Raw genomic sequence first — 26,431 nt, forward strand, 5'->3', positions numbered from 1 at the left:
AAGAAAATAAAACCTTTTATATTTATGAACTATTGTTTGTTAAGTCCAATCCATACAAACATACATGCACTGCACAAAGGATTTGTGGCAATGGCAGTGCTTTGCATAAAATGCAAAATGGTATTTCAATCAGGCATTGTTGTCAGATGAATTGCAACTGCACACAAGGTAATTATTTTCCACTTTTGATTGGACTAATCGCTTAATAGTAGCATTCTTAATCCACAATTGAACAGATATTTAATCCCCTTATCAACGCACCCTTTCAGTCTAGTACTGTTACGGCACCCTAGACTAGTGCACGATTGATTCCAGCCCACAGACCCTGGGAGTCCTAACACAAGTGAATTAATCAGTAATTGGTATAAAGTTTGCATAATCTTTGGCTCCTTGACTTTTCAATAAGTAATAACCATTAGATTTGTAGGTTGACCACAATAATTTTATTTACAACAGGAACAAAGTTGAAATATGCAATAATTATAATAGGCTAATGGCCAGCTAATCTACCACCCCCTTATATTGTCCCACCCTCTACCCAAACACACAAGACTGACAAACACAAAGGGAGGGTAAATGTAAGAGGGATTAAGATGAAGAGTGAGAGAGAGACCATAATAAGATGATGAGTTTCCTTGTTTCCGATATTGAGGTTGTTGCAGCAGGTTGTCCTCCCAGGGTGTGGAATGATTGAAACCACTGGGTGGATTGCTAACGGGGATCTTCTGGCAGTGGCATTCAATCAGAACTCCCAGGCTGTAGGGTTCCCTCTGGGAAGCACTTGCTTTTATTAACTTTGACCTTCAATCAAAGGATCCCATACAGCTGTTGCTGTATGATGATGCAACTGGTGGATCCCATTGAGACCGTCAGTGACCACATCTGCAGCAAGTGTTGGCTGCTCGAGGAACTTCGGCTCAGAATTGATGAGCTGGAGACCGAGCTGCACACACTGCAGCACATCAGGGAGGGGGAAAATTACCTGGACGCTTTGTTTCAGGAGGCAGTCACACCCGGTAGAATAAGTACTAATAATTCGGACAGTGGTCAGGGACAGAGTGGTGTGACTGCAAGGGAGGCAGGTAGGGGGATCCTGAGTTTAGGAGTTGAGGAGCCTCAGCCCTTGACCTTGTCCAACAGGTATGAGGTACTTGCTCGCTGTGTGGATGAGGAAGAGGGCTGTAGGGAGGATGCGTTGACTGACCTCTGAACCGTGGTACAGGAAGCCATTCAAGAGGGGGGAGCAAAAAGACAAGTGGTAGTTTTAGGGGATTCTATAATTAGAGGGATTAATGGCATCCTTTGTAAGCCAGATCGTGAGTCCCATATGGTATGTTGCCTGTCTGGTGCCAGGGTGAGGGACATCTCTGATCGGCTTGAAAGGATTTTGGAGAGGGAGGGGATGGATCCACTTGTGTGGTCCACGTTGGGACTAACAACATAGGTAAGACTAGGAAAGAGGACCTGTTTGGGGATTATCAAACACTAGGGACTAAATTAAAGAACAGGTCCTCCAGGGTTATAATCTCTGGATTACTACCCGAGCCACGTGCCAATTGGCATAGGGTTGAGAAAATTAGGGAAGTTAACACGTGGCTAAAGGAGTGGTGCGGGAAAGAGGGATTCCATTTCATGGGGCATTGGCATCAGTACTGGGGCAGGAGGGACCTGTACCGTTGGGACGGTATTCACCTGAACCATTCTGGGACCAGTGTTCTAGCGAATAGGATAAATAGGTTGGTCACAAGGACTTTAAACTAGCAAGTTGGGGGGGAAGGGAAGGGAAGGGTAAAGCTATGGACAGTATAATGGTTAATGGAGAGCAAGGCAGCAGGTTACGTGACAGGTTATTATGTAGAGATATGGGTTCAAAGACAAGGAAAATTAGGAGAAAGGGTAAGAGGAAAAATAATTTGCGAAAAGTTACTGATCAAGGTGTTAGGATTCATAACAAAGACATAGAAAACAGCATAAGTGTACTTTACCTGAATGCTCGTAGTATACGGAATAAGGTGAATGAGTTGATGGCGCAAATCATTGTGAATGACGATGATTTAGTGGCCATTACTGAAACATGGTTAAAAGATGGTCACGACTGGGAGTTAAATATCCAAGGGTATCAAACTATACGAAAGGATAGAATGGACGGTAAGGGTGGTGGTGTAGCTGTTGTTGTTTAAGGATGGCATCCGGGCAATAGAAAGGGATGATATTGGTGCTATGGAGGACAAGGTTGAATCAATTTGGGTGGAAATCAGGAATAGTAAGGCAACAAAGGTCACTGATAAGAGTAGGCTATAGGCCACAAAATAATAACAGGATGGTAGGGCAGGCAACAAGCAAAGAAAAACGGATGCATGTAGAAATGGTACAGCGGTTATCATGGGAGGTTTTAATCTACATGTCGATTGGTTTAACCAGGTTGGTAAAGGCGGCCTTGAGGAGGAGTTTATAGAATGTGTCCGGGATAATTTCCTGCAACAGTATATAATGGAACCTACAAGGGAACAAGCGGTCCTAGATCTGGTCCTGTGTAATGAGGCAGGATTGATTAATGATCTCATAGTTCGGGATCCTCTTGGAAGGAGCGACCACAATATGGTGGAATTTAAAATACAGTTGGAGGGTGAGAAGGTAAAATCAAACACTAGTGTTTTGTGCTTAAACAAAGGCGATTACAATGGGATGAGAGAAGAACTAGCTAAGGTAGACTGGGAGCAAAGACTTCATGGTGAAGCAGTTGAGGAACAGTGCAGAACCTTCCGAGCGATCTTTCACAGTGTTCAGAAAAGGTTCATATCGACAAAAACGAAAGACGGTAGAAAGGGGAAAAATCGACCGTGGATATCTAAGGAGGTCAGGGAGAGTATCAAATTGAAGGAAAAAACATACAAAGTGGCAAAAATTAGTGGGAGACTAGAGGACTGGGAAGTCTTTAGGGGACAACAGAAAGCTACTAAAAAAGCTATAAAGAAGAGTAAGGTAGACTATGAAAGTAAACTGGCAGAGGGGGCGGGGTTGCCTTGTTAATTAGGAATGAAATTCAATCAATAGCACTAAACGACATGGGGTCGGATGATGTGGAGTCTGTGTGGGCAGAGTTGAGGAACCACAAAGGCAAAAAAAACATAATGGAAGTTATGTACAGGCCTCCTAACAGTGGTCAGGACCAGGGGCACAAAATGCACCACGAAATAGAAAGTGCATGTCAGAAAGGCAAGGTCAGTGTGATCATGGGGGACTTTAATATGCAGGTGGACTGGGTAAATAATACTGCCAGTGGACCCAAGGAAAGGGAATTCATTGCATGTTTACAGGAGGGTTTTTTGGAACAGCTTGTGATGGAGCCCACGAGGGGACAGGCCATTCTGGACTTAGTGTTATGTAATGAGCCAGACTTGATTAAAGATCTTAAAGTAAGGGAGCACTTAGGAGGCAGTGATCATCATTCAATCTCCAATTTGAAAAAAAGAAGGTAGAATCAGATGTAAAGGTGTTACAGTTAAATAAAGGTAACAACAGGGGCATGAGGGAGGAACTGACGAAAATCGACTGGGAGCAGAGCCTAGTGGGAAAGACAGTAGAACAGCAATGGCAGGAGTTTCTGGGAGTAATTGAGGACACAGTACAGAGGTTCATCCCAAAGAAAAGAAAGGTTATCAGAGGGGGGATTAGGCAGCCATGGCTGACAAAGGAAGTTAGGAAATGCATCAAAGCAAAAGAGAAAGCCTATAATGTGGCAAAGAGTAGTGGGAAGTCAGAAGATTGGGAAGGCTACAAAAACTGAGGATAACAAAGAGAGAGATAAGGAAAGAGAGGATCAAATTTGAAGGTAGGCTAGCCAGTAACATTAGGAATGATAGTAAAAGTTTCTTTAAATACATTAAAAACAAACGGGAGGCAAAAGTTGATATTAGGCCGCTCCAAAATGACGCTGGTAATTTTGTGATGGGAGACAAGGAAATAGCCGAGGAACTGAATAAGTACTTTGCGTCAGTCTTCACAGCAGAAGAAATGAGTAATATCCCAACAATTCCGGAGAGTCAGGGGACAGAGTTGAATATGGTAGCCATCACAAAGGAGAAAGTGCTAGAGAAACTAAGAGGTCTAAAAATTGATAAATCTCCGGGCCCAGATGGGCTACATCCTAGAGTTCTAAAGGAGATAGCTGAAGAAATAGTGGAGGCGTTGGTGATGTTTCAAAAGTCACTGGAGTCAGGGAAAGTACCAGAGGATTGGAAAATCGCTGTTGTTAACCCCCCTGTTCAAGAAGGGAACAAGGAAAAAGATGGAAAATTATAGGCCAATTAGCCTAACCTCGGTTGTTGGCAAGATTCTAGAATCCATTGTTAAGGATCAGATTTCTAAATTCTTGGAAGTGCGGGGTCGGATTAGGACAAGTCAGCATGGATTTAGTAAGGGGAGGTCTTGCCTGACAAACCTGTTATAGTTCTTTGAAGAGATAACAAATAGGTTAGACCAAGGAGAGCCAATGGATGTTATCTATCTTGACTTCCAAAAGGCCTTTGATAAGGTGCCTCACGGGAGACTGCTGAGTAAAATAAAGGCCCATGGTATTCGAGGCAAGGTACTAACATGGATTGACGACTGGCTGTCAGGCAGAAGGCAGAGAGTTGGGATAAGAGGTTCTTTTTCGGAATGGCAACCGGTGACGAGTGGTGTTCCGCAGGGTTCAGTGTTGGGGCCACAGCTGTTCTCTTTATATATTAACGATCTAGATGACGGGACTGGGGGCATTCTGGCTAAGTTTGCCGATGATACAAAGATAGGTGGAGGGGCAGGTAGTATGGAGGAGGTGGGGAGGCTGCAGAAAGATTTAGACAGTTTAGGAGAGTGGTCCAAGAAATGGCTGATGAAATTCAACGTGGGCAAGTGCGAGGTCTTGCACTTTGGAAAAAAGAATAGAGGCGTGGACTATTTTCTAAACGGTGACAAAATTCATAATGCTGAAGTGCAAAGGGACTTGGGAGTCCTAGTCCAGGATTCTCTAAAGGTAAACTTGCAGGTTGAGTCCGTAATTAAGAAAGCAAATGCAATGTTGTCATTCATCTCAAGAGGCTTGGAATATAAAAGCAGGGATGTACTTCTGAAGCTTTATAAAGCACTAGTTAGGCCCCATTTAGAATACTGTGAGCAATTTTGGGCCCCACACCTCAAGAAGGACATACTGGCACTGGAGCGGGTCCAGCGGAGATTCACACGGATGATCCCAGGAATGGTAGGCCTAACATACGATGAACGTCTGAGGATCCTGGGATTATATTCATTGGAGTTTAGGAGGTTGAGGGGAGATCTAATAGAAACTTACAAGATAATGAATGGCTTAGATAGGGTGGATGTAGGGAAGTTGTTTCCATTAGCAGGGGAGACTAGGACCCGGGGGCACAGCCTTAGAATAAAAGGGAGTCACTTTAGAACAGAGATGAGGAGAAATTTCTTCAGCCAGAGAGTGGTGGGTCTGTGGAATTCATTGCCACAGAGGGTGGTTGAGGCCGGGACGTTGAGTGTCTTTAAGACAGAAGTTGATAAATTCTTGATTTCTCGAGGAATTAAGGGCTATGGAGAGAGAGCGGGTAAATGGAGTTGAAATCAGCCATGATTGAATGGTGGAGTGGACTCGATGGGCCGAATGGCCTTACTTCCACTCCTATGTCTTATGGTCTTATGGCTCAGAACATAAAAGCAGATAGTAAAAGCTTCTACAAATATATAAGACAAAAAAGAGTGGCTAAGGTAAATATTGGTCCTCTGGAAGATGAGAAGGGAGATTTAATAATAGGGGAAATGGCTGAGGAGCTGAACAGGGTATTTGGGTCAGTCTTCACAGTGGAAGACACAAATAACATGCCAGTGACTGATGGAAATAAAGATATGATAGGTGAGGACCTTGAGATGATTGTAATCACTAAGGAGGCAGTATTGGGCAAGCTAATGGGGCTAAAGGTAGACAAGTCTCCTGGCACTGATGGGATGCATCCCAGAGTGTTAAAAGAGATGGCTAGGGAAATTGTAAACGCACTAGTGATAATTTATCAAAATTCACTAGACTCTGGGGTAGTCCCAGAGGATTGGAAAATAGCAAACGTGACACCACTGTTTAAAAAAGGAGGTCGGCAGAAAGCGGGTAATTATAGGCCGGTAAGCTTAACTCCGGTTGTAGGGAAAATGCTGGAATCTATCATTAAGGAGGAAATAGCAGGGCACCTGGAGGAAAATTGTCCCATTGGGCAGACGCAGCATGGGTTCACAAAGGGTAGGTCGTGTCTGACTAATTTGGTAGAATTCTTTGAGGACGTTACCAGTGCAGTAGATAACGGGGAGCCAATGGATGTGGTTTATCTGGATTTCCAGAAAGCTTTTGACAAGGTGCCACACAAAAAGTTGCTGCATAAACTAAAGATGCATGGCATTGAGGGTAAAGTGGTAGCATGGGTAGAGGATTGGTTAACTAACAGAAAGCAGAGAGTGGGGATAAATGGGTGTTTCTCTGGTTGGCAACCTGTAACTAGTGGGGTCCCTCAAGGATCAGTGTTGGGCCCGCGGTTGTTCACAATTTACATAGACGATTTGGAGTTGGGAACTAAGTACAATGTGTCAAAGTTTGCAGACGACACTAAGATGAGTGGTAAAGCAAAAAGTGCAGAGGATACCGGAAGTCTGCAGAAGGATTTGGATAGGTTAGGTGAATGGGCTAGGGTCTAGCAGATGGAATTCAATGTTGCCAAGTGTGAGGCTATCCATTTTGGGAGGAATAACAGCAGAATGGATTATTATTTAAACTGTAAGATGTTAAAACATGCTGCTGTGCAGAGGGACCTCGGTGTGCTGGTGCACGAGTCGCAAAGAGTTGGTGTGCAGGTGCAACAGGGTGATTAAGAAGGCTAATCGAGTTTTGTCTTTCGTTGCTAGAGGGATGGAGTTCAAGACTAGGGAGGTTATGCTGCAATTGTATAGGGTGTTGGTGAGGCCGCATCTGGAGTATTGTGTTCAGTTTTGGTCTCCTTACCTGAGAAAAGACATATTGGCACTGGAGGGAGTGCAGAGGAGATTCACTAGGTTGATCCCAGAGTTGAGGGGATTAGATTATGACGAGAGGTTGAGTAGACTGGGACTGTACTCATTGGAGTTTAGAAGGATGTGGGGGGGATCTTATTGAGACATATAAAATTATGAAGGGAATAGATAGGATAGATGTGGGCAGGTTGTTTCCACTGGTCGGGGAAAGCAGAACTAGGGGGCATAGCCTCAAAATAAGGGGAAGTAGATTTAGGACAGAGTGTAGGTGGAACATCTTCACCCAAAAGATTGTGAATCTCTGGAATTCCTTGCCCAGTGAAGCAGTTGAGGCTCCTTCTTTAAACGTTTTTAAGAAAAAGATAGATGCCTTTCTAAAGAATAAAGGGATTCGGGGATATGGTGTACGGGCCGGAGAGTGGAGCTGAGTCCACAAAGATCAGCCATGATCTCATTAAATGGCGGAGCAGGCTCGAGGGGCCAGATGGCCTACTCCTGCTCCTAGTTCTTATGTTCTTATGGAACTTGTTTCCAATTATGATGATTATAAAGGGTTGCTGTCACCACTGATCTGCATTTAGAGCATTGCTTTTTCTTATTGGACTAATTCAACAAAAAGGAAATGTCATGACATTGCTGTCATGTATTCAGAACAGTATTACAAACCCCGTGAAGTGACTCGAGTTTTCAAACAGAAGAGCAATGTTTGAGCAGCCTTTGGAAACCTTCTCAGTGCTCATCTAAAATGTTCAAGAATTTTAATTTCTAACTGCTTGGAATTTTGTGAAAACAGTTGCCGATAATACATAGAAACTAGAAGGAGGCCATTCGGCCCTTCGAGCCTGCTCCGCCATTCATTATGATCATGGCAGATAGTCAAGTCCAATACCCTGATCCCACCTTCCCCCCACACCCCTTGATCCCTTTAGCCCCAAAAGCTATATCAAATTCCTTCTTGAAATTACACAATGGTTTGGTCTCAACTACTTGCTGTGGTAGTGACTTGCACAGATTAACCACTCTCTGGGTGAAGTAATGTCTCCTCAACTCAGTACTAAAACGTCCCCCTTTTCCTCAAACAATGGTCTCTAGTTCTGGACTCCCCCACCATCGGGAACATTCTTTCTGAATCTGCCCCGTCTAATCCTGTTGGAATTTTGTAAGAGTCTATGAGATCTCCTCTGACTCTTCTAAACTCCAATGAATATAATCCAAACCGATTCAGTCTCTCCTCATATGACAGTCCACACCACCCCAGGAATCAACCTGCTGAACCTTCGCTGCACTCCCTCCATGGCAAAACATCCTTCCTCAGATAAGGACACCAAAACTGCACACAATACTCCAGGTGCAGTGTCACCAATGCCCTATACAATTGCAGTAAAACATCCCTATTCCTATACTTAAATTCTCTCGCTATGAAGTCCAACAGGCCATTTACCTTCTTGACTGCTTGCTGTACCTGCGCGCTTACTTTCAGCGACTGTTGAACGAGGACAGCAAGGTCTCACTGAGTATCCACCTCTCTCAATTTACACCCATTCAAATAATAATTTGCATCTTTTTTTGCTACCAAAGTGGTTATCCTCACATTTATCCACATTATACTGCTTCTGCCATGCATGTGCCCATTCACTCAGCCTGTCAAAATCCCGCTGAAGCATCTCTGCATCCTCCTCACAGTCACCCTCCCTCCAACTTTGTATTATCTGCAAATTTGGAGATCATACATTTATTCCCTCATCCAAATCATTAATATATAATGTACAAACGGGAACAGGAAGCCTAACACCACAAAGGAATGTTTCCAGGTATTTTTTTTTAAACTAAGAACTTGCATTCATAAGTAATTTTCATTTCAGTAAAACATGCTGAGGCCTTTCACAGGGGGGGGCTTACCAAATAAAAATTCAACACCTAGCCACATAAAGCGACTATCAGGAGAGATCACCGAATCTTGGCCAAGCAGAAGGACCAGCTTAATGGAGGGGACTGGTGTAGAGAAGTGAAAAGGTTTAAGGAGGACATTCCACAGCTTAAGCCTTTGGCACCTGTTCTTGGTCTTTTGGCTAAGATCAAGCGTGGGATCAAGTGCGAGACCAGGTGTGATGCCTTGCCAGCTTGAATCTTGTCTTTCTTGGGGAGGAACCAAGAATTGGATTCAATTTGAATTTATTTTTGGAGCAGTAAGGGGATGGATTAGGAGCTTGTCCTGTCCACTGTTCATTGGCTTTGTAACTCTGAGAAAGAAATAACATTGAAAAATAAACAATGGTGCAGTGATCAAAAACTGGGATGTGCAAGAGGCCAGAATTGGAGGAGCACATACCTCAGATGTAGAGCTGGTGAAGGTTACAGAGATAGGGAGCAGCGAGATCTGAGAGGAATTTGAAGAGAAGATTTTATAATTTCATATTTAAGATTGAACAGTTTCCTGGCATTTTTAAACTGCTTCATCAAAGGAAGGGTTCAGAAAGTTTTCTACGATATTAGTGCAGGATCTACTGGTCATGGAAACAAGAATTTAGGAAGAAGTGATTTACACTTCTATTATTCAAGAGACACGGAATATCAAACAAGGAACTGATATTTAACTCTCACAAGACCTTAGGCAGGCTACGCTAGGAGCATTGTACACAGCTTTGGACACCCCTTTACAGAAAGATAAAAAATAATGGGAAAAATTACAGCATTGATAGGGCATTAGCAGAGATGAATGTAGGGCTATGAAGATAGAGCTTGTTTTACTAGAGCTGGATGGTCACTAGGCAGCCGGATAGGAGCCTTTGAAATTAACTAGATTGTAATTGTTAGGCACAAATTTAGAATAAATCACCAAAGCGATGAGAGAATCCTTTTCTGTTTTCTTATACAAAGGGCACTTAAAATTTGAAACAGAAATTCTATTAGAAAGGAATTAAATAGAAGTTTGAAAGAGAGGCATATCACAGGATTTCAGGAGTGAGGAGGTGCGTGGGATTAAACCAGCCCAAGTAGGAAAAAATACTGGTACAGATAGTGGGCAAATGTTTGCTTTTGCATCTGAATGCTATGATTCAACACAAGAGTAATTTCCGATTTCAGCTTAATAATATGTATTGCAGGTTACTCATTCTACTAAACATTAGACACAGGACTTGAAATGCATGGAGTGGATCATTTGTGGGTGGATGTCAGAATGAACAGTCGTCAGTGTTCTCCATTCCAGGCAATTAGCGGCTACAAACATGCTGAAATATTAGATATTAAGAACACTCACTGCACAAGATGGCAATTTGTACTACAGATCTACAATTTCCCAAGAAAAGCACCTCGCAGAGAACCGATTATGAACCTTTTAGGTATCAACCTTGGTTCAATGGTAGTACTCTTGTCTATAAGTCAGAAGTCTGAGGGTTCAAACTCCATTCCAGAGGCTGAAGTCAAGGCTAAATGAAATCTACGATGATGCCTCTGTGTAGTATTGAATGAGTGCTGTCCTTGGATTTGATGCTTGAAAAGTGGTGGAAGCAGATTTATTAGTAAATTTGAAAAGGAAATTGGGTGTGCATTTGAAAACTATGTGGGGTCACAGAAGGAATAAGGTCCGAGGAGGGGAACTAATTGAATAGCTCGATCAGGAGCACCATCACAGGTGTCAAAGGCTGAATGGCCTCCTCTTTTGTTGTAAGATTCTATGGCAGATTTACGGAAAGAAAATCATGTGGAAAATGGAGAAGCAATAAACATTAGAGAGGCGAAAGGCGGAATGGAAAAATTGCAAAGTAACAAAGGGAAGTAGCAAAATATCTGAAAAACAAAAAGTAAAATGGCTGATACGAACACTTACATTTATATAACCCCTTTAATGCAATGCAAAATGCCAATGTGCTTCACGGGACCATTATAAAACAAACATGACAGGAAGTGACATAAAGAGATATGTCAGATGGCCAAAATATTGGTCAAAGAGGTAACCTTTGGGGAGTGGCTTAAAGGAGGAAAATGAGCTGGAGGTGCGGAGACTTGTAGGGAGGGAATTTCAGAGCTTACGACCAATCCAGTTGAAGGCACAGCCACCAATAATGGAATTAGAATTTGGAATTGTAAGGATCCTACCGTTATTCCTTGCCTGTCCCTTGTTTTTCCTTTTAATCTCTGTTATTCTGCTATTTCAATGTATGTACCTGGACAATTAATGGGACCTATACCTTTAAGATGGGTTTCACCATTAATTTTTAAAAAAGAACATTCCAGCAGGATGTGCTGTTTGGCCTGACATCAGTGATGACACCTCTTGATGGACTTGGCCGTTGGACTGTTTCATATTGCCAGTTCTTAGTTGATAATCTGTTGTTAATGGTGCTGACTGTTCTGGAATGTTCTTTCCTCTGTGCGGCTGTGTTTTGCTTTTAGCTTAGTTTTGAACAGAAGCTGGAGAGTCGCAGTTCTGATTTCTCTCTCTCACCTGATGGAAAGTCCAGCCTGGGGTTTCTGACTGAATGCAACGGCCAGAAGATCCTAGTTAGCAATCCAGCCAGTGGTTCCAATCACTCCGCGCCCTGGAAGGACAGCCTCCTGCTGCAATGACTTCAACATTCGAAGCAAGGACATTCGTCTTCCATTTCATATTCTAATTCCTATTATTTTTATTCCTCCCACTATGTATATCTCTCGTGTGTGATTGGGCAGAGGGTGGGACAGTAAATGGGGAGAAGTAGATGATTAGCTGGTTGTTATTCTATTATGATATTGCATGTCTTATCTCTACCTTTGTCATAAAAACACAGTTGTTGTGTTTAACTTACAAATCTGGTGCCTGTAAGTCTTTGGAGCAGTCAAGGGCCAAGGATCCGAGAAACTTTATACAAATTATTAGTTACTTCACTTATATTGGGACTCCGGGGTCTGTGGCGCTGGAATCGACCACGCACTAACCCAAGATGCCATAACAGAATGCACACAGGCCGGAACTAGAGGAGCGGAGATGTCTTGGAGGGGTGTAGAATTGGAGAAAATTATTTAGCAAGGATGGCATGAAATTTAATTGAGCAAATCAGTTGGTAGGATACTAAATAAACACGTGCCCTCAGTTATCACAGAAGAGTGTGACAGGTTAGAGCAGAGAATAACTACAGATAAGTTACAGATGGTAACAGCTGGAAGTACTCAATGTAGATAAGACACTAAGGCCTGACAACATACATCTGGAATGAAGGAAGCCAAAAAGAATAAACAAACTCTATACCTCAGTCTTTCAAATGTTCTTGGTTATGAACTTGTGGAAGAGGACAAATAAAAATTAAAAAGCTGGTTCAGTCAACCCAAAATCAGAACTATACAAGTTTCAGAAGGCCACATTGAGATAAAATTAGTAATTTACAACGACACAGGTTAATTAAAAAACATCCAGACATTTGGACGAGAATGTTCACATCAAGTTTTATTAACTCTTTGAGGAACTAATGAAATGTATCGATCAAAGAAATGTAGTAAATATAGTGACTCCAAAATATTTTCTAGAAACTTAAATTATATAAGATTTAAGGGAAAATGACAGCAAGGAGGGGAAGTTGGTTAAAAGATCCAAAAAAAAAAATGATTAGTGTATGTTTTTTTCCAGACTTGGCTATAAGTTTTTTTTCCACAGCATATGGGAATTGCTGGCTAGGCCAGCATTTGTTGCCCATCTCTAACCACCGAAGGTGACAGTGAGTGACTTTCTTGAACTTCAACAGTCCATCTGGTGCATATACACCCACAGTGCTGTTAGCAAGGAAGTTCTAGGATTTTGAACAAACAACAGTAAAGGAACATCAATATAGTTCCAAGTCAGGATGGCGTATGACCTCGAGGGGAACTTGCAGATGGTGTTCCTTTGCATCTGTTGTCCTTGTACTTGTACTTCTCGGCAGTAGAGGTCACAGGTTGGGAAGGTGCTGTCATAGGAGCCTTGGTGAGTTCCTGCAGTGTATATTGTACACACTGCTGTTACTGTGCATTAGTGGAGGGAGGGAATATTTAAGGTGATAGACGGGGCGCCAACAAGCGGGCTGCTTTGTCCTAGAAGCTTCTGGAGTGTTGTTGGAGCTGCATTCATCCAGGCAAGTGGAGAGTATTCCATCACACTCCTGACTTGTGCCTTGTAGATGGTGGGCAGTCTTTGGGGAGTCAGGTGGTGAATTACTCATCACAGAATTCAGCCTGACCTGCTCTTGTAGCCACAGTATTTTTATAGCTGGCCCAATTCAGTTTCTGGTCAATGGTAACCCACAGGATGTTGATAGTGGGGGACCGGGTGATGGTAATATCCAAGGGAGATGGTTGAATCCGCTCTTGTTGGGAATGGTCATTGCCTAGCACTTGTGTGGCACAAATATTACTTCCCATTTATTAGCCAAACTTGAATGTTGTCCAGGCCTTGCTGCATATGGATATAAACTGCTTTAGCTCCTGAGGAATCGCAAATGGTGAACATTATACAGTCATCAGCAGGCAAAGGAATAAAGGAGAGAGCCAGCGCTGCGAGGACAGCAGGTCACCCCAGAAGATGTCAGGGTAAAATCAGAAGCTGCAGACTGACCGACATCAGCGACAGAGAGGTGTGTTGGGACACGGTTTGATAGATTTGGTTGCTAGCCAATTACTGGGCCCAGAGAGCTGTGCTCTGCCTGGTAACAGGTGGTGTTTAGGTGTTATTCCACTGGAATGCTTTCCAGAGACCCAAGATTCCAGTTTGGTTTCAGTTTTGATTCTGGCAGCACAGTAAAGGGATGCAGCTGTCTCTCTCCACTGAGATCAAGATGACTCTCCACTGAGATTCAGCTGACTCTCTCCACTGAGATCAAGATGACTCTCCACTGAGATTCAGCTGACTCTCTCCACTGAGATTCAGCTGACTCTCTCCACTGAGATCCAGCTGACTCTCTCCACTGAGATCCAGCTGACTCTCTCCACTGAGATCCAGCTGACTCTCTCCACTGAGATCCAGCTGACTCTCTCCACTGAGATCCAGCTGACTCTCTCCACTGAGATCCAGCTGACTCTCTCCACTGAGATCCAGCTGACTCTCTCCACTGAGATCCAGCTGTCTCTCTCCACTGAGATCCAGCTGTCTCTCTCCACTGAGATCCAGCTGTCTCTCTCCACTGAGATCCAGCTGTCTCTCTCCACTGAGATCCAGCTGTCTCTCTCCACTGAGATCCAGCTGTCTCTCTCCACTGAGATCCAGCTGTCTCTCTCCACTGAGATCCAGCTGTCTCTCTCCACTGAGATCCAGCTGTCTCTCTCCACTGAGATCCAGCTGTCTCTCTCCACTGAGATCCAGCTGTCTCTCTCCACTGAGATCCAGCTGTCTCTCTCCACTGAGATCCAGCTGTCTCTCTCCACTGAGATCCAGCTGTCTCTCTCCACTGAGATCCAGCTGTCTCTCTCCACTGAGATCCAGCTGTCTCTCTCCACTGAGATCCAGCTGTCTCTCTCCACTGAGATCCAGCTGTCTCTCTCCACTGAGATCCAGCTGTCTCTCTCCACTGAGATCCAGCTGTCTCTCTCCACTGAGATCAAGCTGACTCTCTCCACTGAGATCCGGCTGCCTCTCTCTCCAGTGAGATCCAGCTGACGCTCTCCACTGAGATCCAGCTGTCTCTCTCCACTGAGATCCAGCTGACTCTCTCCAGTGAGATCGAGCTGCCTCTCTCCACTGAGATCCAGCTTCCTCTCTCCACTGAGATCCAGCTGTCTCTCTCCACTGAGATCCAGCTGTCTCTCTCCACTGAGATCCAGCTGTCTCTCTCCACTGAGATCGAGCTGCCTCTCTCCACTGAGATCCAGCTTCCTCTCTCCACTGAGATCCAGCTGTCTCTCTCCACTGAGATCCAGCTGTCTCTCTCCACTGAGATCCAGCTGTCGCTCTCCACTGAGATCCAGCTGTCGCTCTCCACTGAGATCCAGCTGTCTCTCTCCACTGAGATCCAGCTGTCTCTCTCCACTGAGATCCAGCTGACTCTCTCCAGTGAGACCCAGCTGTCTCTCTCCAGTGAGACCCAGCTGTCTCTCTCCACTGAGATCCAGCTGTCTCTCTCCACTGAGATCCAGCTGTCTCTCTCCACTGAGATCCAGCTGTCTCTCTCCACTGAGATCCAGCTGTCTCTCTCCACTGAGATCCAGCTGTCTCTCTCCACTGAGATCCAGCTGTCTCTCTCCACTGAGATCCAGCTGTCTCTCTCCACTGGGATCCAGCTGTCGCTCTCCACTGAGATCCAGCTGACTCTCTCCACTGAGATCCAGCTGACTCTCTCCACTGAGATCCAGCTGACTCTCTCCACTGAGATCCAGCTGACTCTCTCCACTGAGATCCAGCTGTCTCTCTCCACTGAGATCCAGCTGACTCTCTCCACTGAGATCCAGCTGACTCTCTCCACTGAGATCCAGCTGACTCTCTCCACTGTGATCCAGCTGTCTCTCTCCACTGTGATCCAGCTGACTCTCTCCATTGAGATCCAGCTGACTCTCTCCAGAAAGATCCAGCTGACTCCACTGAGATCCAGCTGTCTCTCTCCAGTGAGATCCAGCTGACTCTCTCCACTGAGATCCAGCTGACTCTCTCCACTGAGATCCAGATGACTCTCTCCACTGAGATCCAGATGACTCTCTCCACTGAGATCCAGATGACTCTCTCCACTGAGATCCAGCTGTCTCTCTCCACTGAGATCCAGCTGTCTCTCTCCACTGAGATCCAGCTGTCTCTCTCCACTGAGATCCAGCTGTCTCTCTCCACTGAGATCCAGCTGTCTCTCTCCACTGAGATCCAGCTGTCTCTCTCCACTGGGATCCAGCTGTCGCTCTCCACTGAGATCCAGCTGTCGCTCTCCACTGAGATCCAGCTGTCTCTCTCCACTGAGATCCAGCTGTCTCTCTCCACTGAGATCCAGCTGTCTCTCTCCACTGAGATCCAGCTGTCTCTCTCCACTGAGATCCAGCTGTCTCTCTCCACTGAGATCCAGCTGTCTCTCTCCACTGAGATCCAGCTGACTCTCTCCACTGAGATCCAGACGACTCTCTCCACTGAGATCCAGACGACTCTCTCCACTGAGATCCAGACGACTCTCTCCACTGAGATCCAGACGACTCTCTCCACTGAGATCCAGACGACTCTCTCCACTGAGATCCAGCTGTCTCTCTCCACTGAGATCCAGCTGTCTCTCTCCACTGGGATCCAGCTGTCGCTCTCCACTGAGATCCAGCTGTCTCTCTCCACTGAGATCCAGCAAACTCTCCACCAGAATCTACAAAGGTGATCATTACAGGCTGCAAGCCAAATGCTTTAATCTGCAAGCTTGCTGTGAAGAAAAGTGTGCTGGTACCATCATCTGGAAGAAAGACACTTTCTTGCCTCCACATGATTTTTACCCTTTTCCATCGCTCTGTGTTTGTCTGTCTTGTGTGTGTATATTTTATTTCGAGAGAGAGGGGGAGGGTGGGGACTAGTTAAAGTGGGTATTAGGTATTAGCTTGTCATTAACCAGTTGCATTTACTGCATATTTCATGACAGTTCTTGTTATAAACAGTAATCGTGTTTACATTTACAAACCTGGTGTTTGCAATTATTGGATAGCCAAGGGCTAAAGACTTTGAATATTTTTACAAGAATTATTGGTTAATTCATTTGTGTTGTGACGCCGGGGCACCTGGGGCTGGAATTGACCGTGCATTAGCCCAGGATGTCGTAACATCAATCGTTTAGCCACATCCAGCTGGATCTTGTTTCTCAGAGGTCACTTCATTTCATAAACTTTCCTTTTTTTCTTTTGGGGTTGATCTATGAGAATATTTTTCCCTCATTTACCTTAAAACTTGTGATAATTTAAACTGCCTTTCAAATTTCTTCGTAACCTATTTTTGAAGGGAAATAGGCCTCTTGAATCCCTCATCAAGTCCCCCTCTCTCTCACCTCTTCCATGCCCCACCCTCCTAATCAACTTCACCATCTCCAGTGCGATCTCACAGGATCTTCCTTCCACATTGTATCACCAGTAGGTGCGACCTCATATTCATCACCCTCTTGGAACAGCACACTCACTATTCAATCAGAAACACAGGCTATCAGTGTGTAAATCTACAGAAGTACCTTGCTCAGTGAAATTATAAATATTCAAACTAACTTTGAAATGAGTGGACTCTAATGATAATGGAAAACATTACCCTTATGTTGCCATTCCTAAATTAGAATCAATAAAACTTTTCATGTCTGTGTTTATGCCGCAGCATCACCGTTGTGATTATATAATCTATAAAGTCATTTAAAAATAATCAGGGCATGATTTTATAGATTGTGGTGTTCAGCTCTTAAGCACCGAGCTGCCAAATCTATATTTTTTTCATTATACCATGGTGCAGGAACAAGTGACAAGCATCCAGTATATGCAAACAGAAGGTCTCAACACTTCCTTTGCTGTTGACAGGCTACACAGCAAAGTACAAACAATTCTCAAAATGCACCAGTAATGAGAGGTTAGAATGAAAGGGCGATGGACATTCAATTACTCCCTAAATATAAGCAAAGTGTCAAAAGATACAACAATATTATTTTGCAGTACTCTAAAAAAACGTTTACAAACTGGACAATTTACGATGTAGGAGTATTCCTATACAGAGCACTGAGGTGCAGAGAAATCTGGGTATTCTCGTGCATGAATCACAAAATGCTAGTTATGCAGATACAGCAAGTAATTAGGACAGCTAATAGAATGCTATCATTTTTGTGAGGGGAATTGAAAATAAAAGTAGGAAGTTTTATGTTTCAGTTGTACAGGGCACTAGTGAGACCATATTTGGCATATTGGTCACAGTATTTAAGAATAAATGTAAATAAATGTAAGCAGTTCAGAGAAGGTTGATCAGACTAATACCTAGAATGGGGGTGGATAGTCTTATGAGCAAAGGTTGGACAGCCTAGGTTTGTATCCACTGGAGTTTAGAAGAGTCAGAGGCAACTTGATTGAAACACACAAGTTCCTGAGGGGTCCTGACAGGGTTTCCTTTTGTGGGAGGATCTAGAACTAGGGGTCACCGTTTAAAAAGAAGGGGTTGGCCATTTAAAATGGAGATGAGGCAAAATATTTCCAGAGGGTCCTGAGTCTTTGGAACTCTGTTCTTGAAAAGGTGGCGAAGCAGAACATGATTATTTTTAAGGCAGATGTCTTAAGCATCAGGGGTAAGACAGGATGCAGATTTGAGGTTACAATCAGATCACCCGTGATTTTATTAAATGGGTGAAGCAGGCTTGAGAGGATGAATGGCCTACTTCTTGTTCATATGTTGCTAAAATCCGCTTCTCTCCCATTTGCACATTATATATTTTTCTCATACATACAAATTACCGAACAAAAAACGATCAAGGTTCATCAAGCCCGCCTTCCACCAACATAATAGTCTCACTATATAATGGAGTTGTGACTACTCATAGCAACCAATCTTCATCAATTAGTCTACAACACACCCAGAAATTACACAAGGAAAACCCCAGTAACGGTGACGGTTTGGGAACCATAGGTGGTAGTCACCACATTTCTCTTAAGCATTCTACAGATACCATGTCAAATGGCATAAATTGACTGATGCATTAAATGCAGTTCCGCAAACCAGTGCTAACTGCTAGAAGCTTTCATGCAGCAGTGTATTGCATTAAAATTGCTATTAAGGTGTTGTAATCAGCAAGACACAATATCTCCAAATTTCATGCCATGTCCAATTCATTTAACCACATTTCCCAGAATCCCATTGAAGAACAATGGTGACTTTGCTAATTATCAATATATTTCTAATTATTGTAACTTAAGGCAGGGAACATTTCAGCGCATTCATATGTGCTCAATAAGAAGTTGCACAATTTATTTCAAAGCCTTTGGATTATGATTTAGATTTGCTTTATGACTTCAGCACGTTAGTGCTTTGTAAACGTTTAGTAACAAGTTTCAAGACAACTCAACAAACTAACTGACGAGAAAGAGATGGACCTGTGTGTAGAACTGTAATTAGGCCCAGCTATTATAAAAAAAAGTCCAAGTAATATTTACTACCCAACAAAACAACTGAGGGAACTTCAGCTTTTTCAGGTTGCTTTTCTCGAACAGAGTTATGCCTTCAGATAGTGCAGCACAGATATCCAGTGGCAGCAAATGCACACTGCATGACATTTTCTCAAATTGCATTCATGGACTTCCAACAGCTCCATGCCCATCCGTTAAAGAAAATAAAATTCATCGCTCACAAACATGTTCTGCTGATTTCCTAATATGTCAATTACCAACTACTCAACATTAAAGATCGATAAAAAGTCCAGTCTGATCAAAGATGAAATTTTGCAAACAGCAAGCACTCCATTCATTGCTAATGACTTTTGAAAAGTAATAGTACCAAAATCTTCCCTTATTTTCAATATCTTAAAACATATTCATTTTCAATTTTTAAAAAAATCAGGAAAGTAAACTGTAATATAACCAATTGAAATTATTGACAAATAACTTTCAATTCAAACATCAGTGGGTGATTTGTAATATTGTCTGTGGTCTCAGCAAACAGACTGGGCATCTGGTTATTTAAGATAAGAAGTCCAAGCTATTGGGCAGAAATCTGCAACGTGTGTACAGATGCACATGGTCACGATCATCATTATAACAATCCCTGGACAGGGGAAAACATTTCTCACAACCTTAAAGTCACCCAGATACCCAATTGTGTAGTACAGAGAAATTTGCCTACTTGATAACTGTGCCTTTGACTCCTCCAGCGGTGGTCAGCATTATTCTAGTGGTCAAACTAACACGCAAGTCGTTTCCATCCAGTCCCAGCAGTTCAGCACAGTGGTCCAGCGACTGGCTTGACTTATTCTTCAGGACACATCCACCTAGCAGTTGATAATATTGATTACTAAATGCTCTTGTGACTGAAAAATACAGATGTTAACTACGCACAAATATAAACCCAATTGTCCTTTGATATCAATGGCATTAACTCATAACAGATTAAATTATTTTATTTAGAAGTTGCAAAGGAACTATTTTGGACAATAATATAGCAAATCAAGCAGTTAAATACCATAATGAAAAAAGTGTATAAGAAACATTTGTTGAACGTGCACAATGCAGCAAATGCAGTGTGTTGCAGGCTGGAAGTATGATAAATTATTCAGTTAATTGCTTGAAGAAAGAACGGATTCATATTTATGTAGCATCTTGCATGTCCTGAGGACATTCTGCATCACTTCGCAACCAATCAAGTATCTTTCATCTGAATGCATTGTTGTAATGTGACCAAATAACCAGCTTTCTATGATATTATTTCAGTGATAAAGATTGAACAGAGTTCTCCAGCTTTTCATTGAATAGTGCGATGGGATCTCTCAAAGTGGATGGATTCTGCATTTAATATTCCACCTCAGGGCTGCACTGAATAATTACCCTAGGTGTTGCACATTCAAGGCCCTGCTGTGGGATTTGAACTCTCAACCTCCTAGCTCAGAGACAGGAGTTGTACCATCGAGTAAAGACATTGGTCCGAACGATGAAATAAAGTGCAAGTGAATCACTGTTGCTACAGCTATGTATGGAATACAGGAGAAAGGAAAAAAACTGTGGTCCACGAGGGGCTTTTCAAAGGATGTGTGACCTCCTCCTCATGTGGAACCTGTACCTCATGCCCACTAAAATCCAACAGGTTAGCATTTCAAACAAATATTTTTTGCCATCAGCACACAGCAGTGCAAAGAATTATCTACCTTTGGCTGGCTGATGCCACCTTTTGAAGATTTTAAGATAAAGTGCAACTGGTGGGGGCAAAAACTATGCAACTTGAATCAGTTACTTTATTGAAGTGTGGGGTGGGGGCACAGTGGTTAGCACTGCTGCCTCACAATGCTGAGGACCCAGGTTCGATCCCGGCTCTGGGTCACTGCCCGTGTGGAGTTTGCACATTCTCCCCGTGTTTGCGTGGGTCTCACCCCCACAACCCAAAAATGTGCATGGCCATGCCAAATTGCCCCTTAATTTTTTGGGGGAAAAATTGGGTACTTTAAATTTATTTTTCAAAATGATATTGGAGTGCCAGTCACCATCCAACCCTATAAAAATTGAGCAGTAATAAACTGAATTTAAAAACGTTATGCATATGTGGTTTATAAACTGCCTCTGCCAATAAGGCGAACAAAACCCCACGGTTGGCAAAGTTCATCATTCCCGTGGATAGTTTTTCAACATAATTGGACCTAGACACGCACCTCCCTCTCTGAATAACTTACTATTTGACTATGGTAACTTGTAGTCTGCTAAATAACAATACCAAATAAACTTCAGAGAAATGGATTTGAGAATGCCAAGAGCATAAATTGCATCCATATTGAAGAGTCAGCCAGTTCTATACCTGAGGTGCTACCAGCTTCTTCAAAGTCAACATTTCCAAGGTGTAGAACACCTGCAACTACACGGAACAGATCAAGCTTCTCTGTATCATCCAGCCCTATTTTCTTCATAGCGACACACATGCGGTTAAAATCACCATGGTCGTCCAGCAACGGGTCCTTCAGACAGCCTTCTTTAAGGCACTGGAAGATGACAATGATAAAAATCCAATATATCAGCTAGTGTCAAACAGTATCAAGATCATGCTATAAAAAGAAACATGCACAGTCAGTCCAAAAGATAAAAGGCAAAATTATATGCATGCAAAACTAGCACATGAATTTCCCATGCACACACCATGAATGAAAACATATATTTGCCCAAACTGAGTCTTTAAAAAGCTATATTAATTGACCATTAGGTGTAGTATTCCTTATCCTCTCATGTTCCATGTGCTGTGTGTAATTCTACTTTGGAAACCAGTTCCTTTAAAGTACTATTCCCATGCGTTTCTAATTCTCCTTCCTGTAATCTAGTTTATGATACCTGTATAGGCCAGTTTCAATATTTTTAAAAAACAGGTTTGATGTATGATTCATGAGGAAATCCAGAACCAGAAGTCTACCTTTCCTATTCACCCCATGACCTTTCCAAAGGAGTGAAATAACTTGTTACTAAACTGCCCTTGTCCAACTATCATTGAATCTGTAATGACTATAAGTAACCTGGACATTAAGTATACAACTGGTTTAAGAGTTTATCACCATGAGAACAGTGGGGGCAGGAGTGGCTGCTGCAACTAATCTGTGATTGTGATGTGATCCAAGCCTCAAACGCATGATAGATATTGAAAATAAAGCAAGATGACATTTGAAAGTGGAAGGTATCAAAATGTATCTCTTACAAAAAAAACATGGCTCAGCATTGCCCTTCACACTGAAGACATTTAATATACAAAGCCAGCAAATTATCATTGATCTTCTTTGAATGCTCCAGTCTTTAACAACATTATTGCAAATCCTCCCAATGCCTGTACACTGCCAGTCATCTCAATCTAAGTGCAACAAAGATACTACACCTGTACAAATGTTTTCTCCTCCTATTTTTGCAGACACCTCCAGAGAACCCAGAGATCCATTCCTTTATAAACAATCAGATTTCATATCTCGCTCCCCATTCCCTGCCATTTCCCCCACCCAGCCTCTGCCTCCCTCATCAATACCAAAGCAACAACTACACTTCCAAAATATCAGTCCACCATCAAGACTTGGTTACATCCAATTCTCTTCAGCTCCCATCGCCCTAATAGCATCATTCCCATAATTGCCATCTGAAATGAAGTTCCAAACATTAACGCACTGCTCAACCCCCAGATGAGCTTCATTTTCTTTCAAACAGATTTCAGTTATCAAGACTGCTTCCTTTCACCTCTACAAGAACAGGTACTTCTACCCTCGAGGCATGTATGTTTATGTACATGGAGTACAAATCAAATGTAAATTTACTTTGTGTTGAAGGGACACAAAATGCATTCCAGATTAAATATCAAATCCGCATTCTTCTTCCTGTATTTCTATCAAGGAGCTGTTATGAAACAAAGAGGAGCAAGGTTGGTGTCACTGAATTTGAGGAATATGCACCAGAAAATAATCTGAGCTGCACTGGCCTTTACCACAGAAAGAAAAAATAGCGTTTATATACAGCTTTTCACAACCACTGGACTTCTCAAAATCTTAGTCAATGAAGTGTAGTGACTGTTGTAAAGAAGGAAATGTGCCAGCCAATTTGCACACAGCAAACCCCCACAAACAGTGATGTGATACTGGCCAGATAATCTGTCTTTTGTGATGTTGACTGAGAAATAAATATCGACCAGGACACAAGGAATAACAACCTTGTGCTTCTTCGAAATAGTGCCATAGGGACCTTGGCGTGTTTGTCCATGGATCTCTGAAAGCAGAAGGGCAGGTTAATCGGGTGGTGAAAAGGGCATATGGGACACTTGCCTTGATCAATCGAGGCATAGATTACAAAAGCAGGGAGGTCATGTTGGAGTTGTATAGAACTTTGGTGAGGCCACAGCTGGAGCACTGTGTGCAATTCTGGTTGCCATGTTATAGGAAGGATGTGATTGCACTGGAGGGGGTGCAGAGGCGATTCCCCAGGATGTTGCCTGAGATGGAATATTTAAGTTATGATGAGAGGTTGGATAGGCTTGGGTTGTTTTTGCTGGAGCAGAAAAGACTGAGGGGTGACCCGATCAAGGTGTACAAGATTGAGGGCATGGACAGGGTGAATGCAGAGCAGCTGTTCCCCTTAGTTGAAGGGTCTGTTAGGAGGGGACACAAGTTCAAGGTGAGGGGCAGGAGGTTTAGGGGGGTTTTGAGGAAGCACTGCCTGGGAGGATGGTAGAGGCGGGTTGCCTCACATCCTTTAAAAAGTAGCTGGATGAGCACTTGGTTCATTATAACATTCAAGGCAATGGGCTGGCAAATAGGATTAGTAGGCAGGTCAGGTGTTTTTCATGCATCGGTGCAGACTTCATGAGCCGAAGGGCCTCTTCAGTGCTGTATTATTCTGTGGTTCTGATTCTATGATCATCTACATCTACCCGAGCAGTCACCTTGGGTTAATGTCTCATTTGAAAGGTAGCATCTCCAACAATGCAGCACCCCCTCACGACTGTATTGCCTGGATTTCTGTGTTTATGCCCTGAAATATGGGACTTGAACACAAAACCTTGTGACACAGAGGTGAGAGTGCCACTGAATGGGTCATGGCTAACACTCGCAGGTGTGTTTCATGTAAATTCTCTGACTTTTACCTCGATTCATAATATAAACCTACACATTTCCTTTCACACAATTATGATAATGCAGATTTCAGGACATATCCCAATAGGAATAAGTCTTTTCATGACTAAAAATACTCTGATGCATGCAGCTGAAAAAGCAAGTTGCGCCACAATACTGTCTACAGTGGCACAAATCACTACATTAACAGTAAGGGAACCACATGCAACTACGTAATTAAAACAGAATCTGCTGGGGTTAGTGCACCACAAGCAGGTTATCCTTCCTGTTTCCAACTCCAACAAAAGATATCAACTCCACCACTAAGCAAGGAAATAAAAAGAAAGGACTACAATAAAGTTGCACCATTGCAAGAACAGAATTCTACCCCTTGCCTTGTTGACATAAACCATACACAAAAAAGAATAACTACTTCAGTGGAAATACTGATGCATGCAACTACAACTCCACCACACAAAGTGTGATGTAAGCATCTGCAAACATAATTACTGACAGACAGTTACATCATACAAACTTCATCTATACGAGTAAAAAACCCACTGATCACCTCTTCCTCCTGATATTAAATAAAAGGGGAAAGAAAATAAAATGGTTTTAATAACACTGGCCCATTTCAAATTAATTCATGCCATTTGCACGTGTGTTTACTGCAGTGAATTACAATATACGGACTGCAACCAACTCCAAGAGACTGTTTATCCTGTGGGGATGGTAGCAAAGCAGAGATGGGAGGGGAAGTCTAAAATGATGATGCCAATCAAACCAGTCTGCAAATCACACCTGGATTCGATTGCCGTCAAAAATTAAACCAGCATTCAGCATTTCACAAAGTATAAACACCATACATTTTGGAAGTCAGAAAGGTTTGTAAATGGATTGAAAACTAAGCTAAGTTTTCAAAATCAATAGCAATTACAAAGAGATATAACCTCCTAAAACTGGTCTCACGGCGAGCAAAATTGACACAGAACAACCTGGCAAAGTTATTTACTTGAACTGATGACTAAAGTTATGAAGTTAATAGACAATAGAAATTGCACAAGGGATTTTAACATAGAAATTATTTTGTGCAACAAAAATTAAGCTGGTGGATAAGCAGAACATTTTCCACATTATAATTTGCCAACAGCATTGTACATTTTGATTTGTGAAGTGGAGGCATTTAGGAAATGGAGCTACAGAAGCACGTTCAACATTAACTGCATAAGAAAAGCGACGAATGTGAGGATCCTTAAGCCAGCACCCTTAAGGAGAAGTGCTGAAGCCCAGCACAGCACTGAGGGGGAAGCATCCAGCGAGAGAAAATTATTTTTGAGAGTCACAAAGGACGTTGTTGAGCTTGTTGCTGTCTGTAATAATTGCAGGTAATAGATAAAGAGAAAGACATCATCCAACATTGTGTTCACAGCTACACTCTTGTACAATACTACATTTGCCAAAATGTCAGAAATTGCATCAGATGTTTCAAGGTACCAATAAGATTCACAGAAACATCAGACACAACTAACCAACAGTTGTTACGAAAACGAAGTACAAAAGCTGTGCTCAAGTATTGTGGTTTTATATTAATAGAATGGTTTACAAATATCATAGCGTGATTCTTGCACTGCAGATTAATAGCAAGAATAGATCACTGGATATAACCTTTCCATATTCCTGTCCAGAGAAAATTCTTCCAAGTCTCTTTGGAATAAGACGTGATAATAAATAAACAACTGCTTTTCATTTACCCAACAATTCAGCAGATCTGCGGCTGTTAACTGCTCAGAAATTCCCAGTGTTCTTTTTCCACCAACTGTGCCTTTCTGCAGCTGGGAGACTGCAATCGGTCGGAGACTAATTCAAGCAATTCTCTTTCAGTGGTGCAGGGATGGAACGCTTTCGCCTCCCTCGACATTAGGGCAAGCCTGATGAAATGTAGAGGGATATCCCCTTCCTGAGAACTTCAATAAAATTGGGAATTGATCTCTAGTCTGCTACTATAAAATCCAACAATCCTCTATCAGTGACCAACCTCCTCCACCTGCAGTATTGTCCGTTTGAAAGTGAATTTATAAACATGGGAACAGTTGAGGTCTTTCAGCCTCAAATCTGTTCCACTATTAAGTTAGATCATGGCTGATCTATCTTTCCACTCTGTTTACTGACCTGGGTTCCGCACACCATCAACTTTGACCGATGAATTTGAAATTTGTGATCAATTAATC

The 26,431-nt window shown here is 42.7% G+C and overlaps 1 protein-coding gene across 7 annotated transcripts in view; it reads right to left on the bottom strand.

Annotated features, from left to right (window-relative positions):
• Positions 1-26,431, bottom strand: part of LOC140419399 (unconventional myosin-VI-like) — a 351,457-nt gene that overhangs the window by 80,424 nt on the left and 244,602 nt on the right. For all 7 annotated transcript variants that reach the window (XM_072503309.1, XM_072503306.1, XM_072503281.1 and 4 more), the window contains 2 exons: positions 21,434-21,614; positions 19,778-19,922 (listed from right to left, as the gene is read on the bottom strand). In XM_072503309.1, coding sequence (XP_072359410.1) covers positions 19,778-19,922; positions 21,434-21,614 — 326 coding nt within the window. The remainder of the gene's footprint in view (positions 1-19,777; positions 19,923-21,433; positions 21,615-26,431) is intronic.

The sequence above is a fragment of the Scyliorhinus torazame genome, chromosome 1 (assembly GCF_047496885.1).
Source record: "Scyliorhinus torazame isolate Kashiwa2021f chromosome 1, sScyTor2.1, whole genome shotgun sequence".
NCBI classification, from domain to species: domain Eukaryota; kingdom Metazoa; phylum Chordata; class Chondrichthyes; order Carcharhiniformes; family Scyliorhinidae; genus Scyliorhinus; species Scyliorhinus torazame.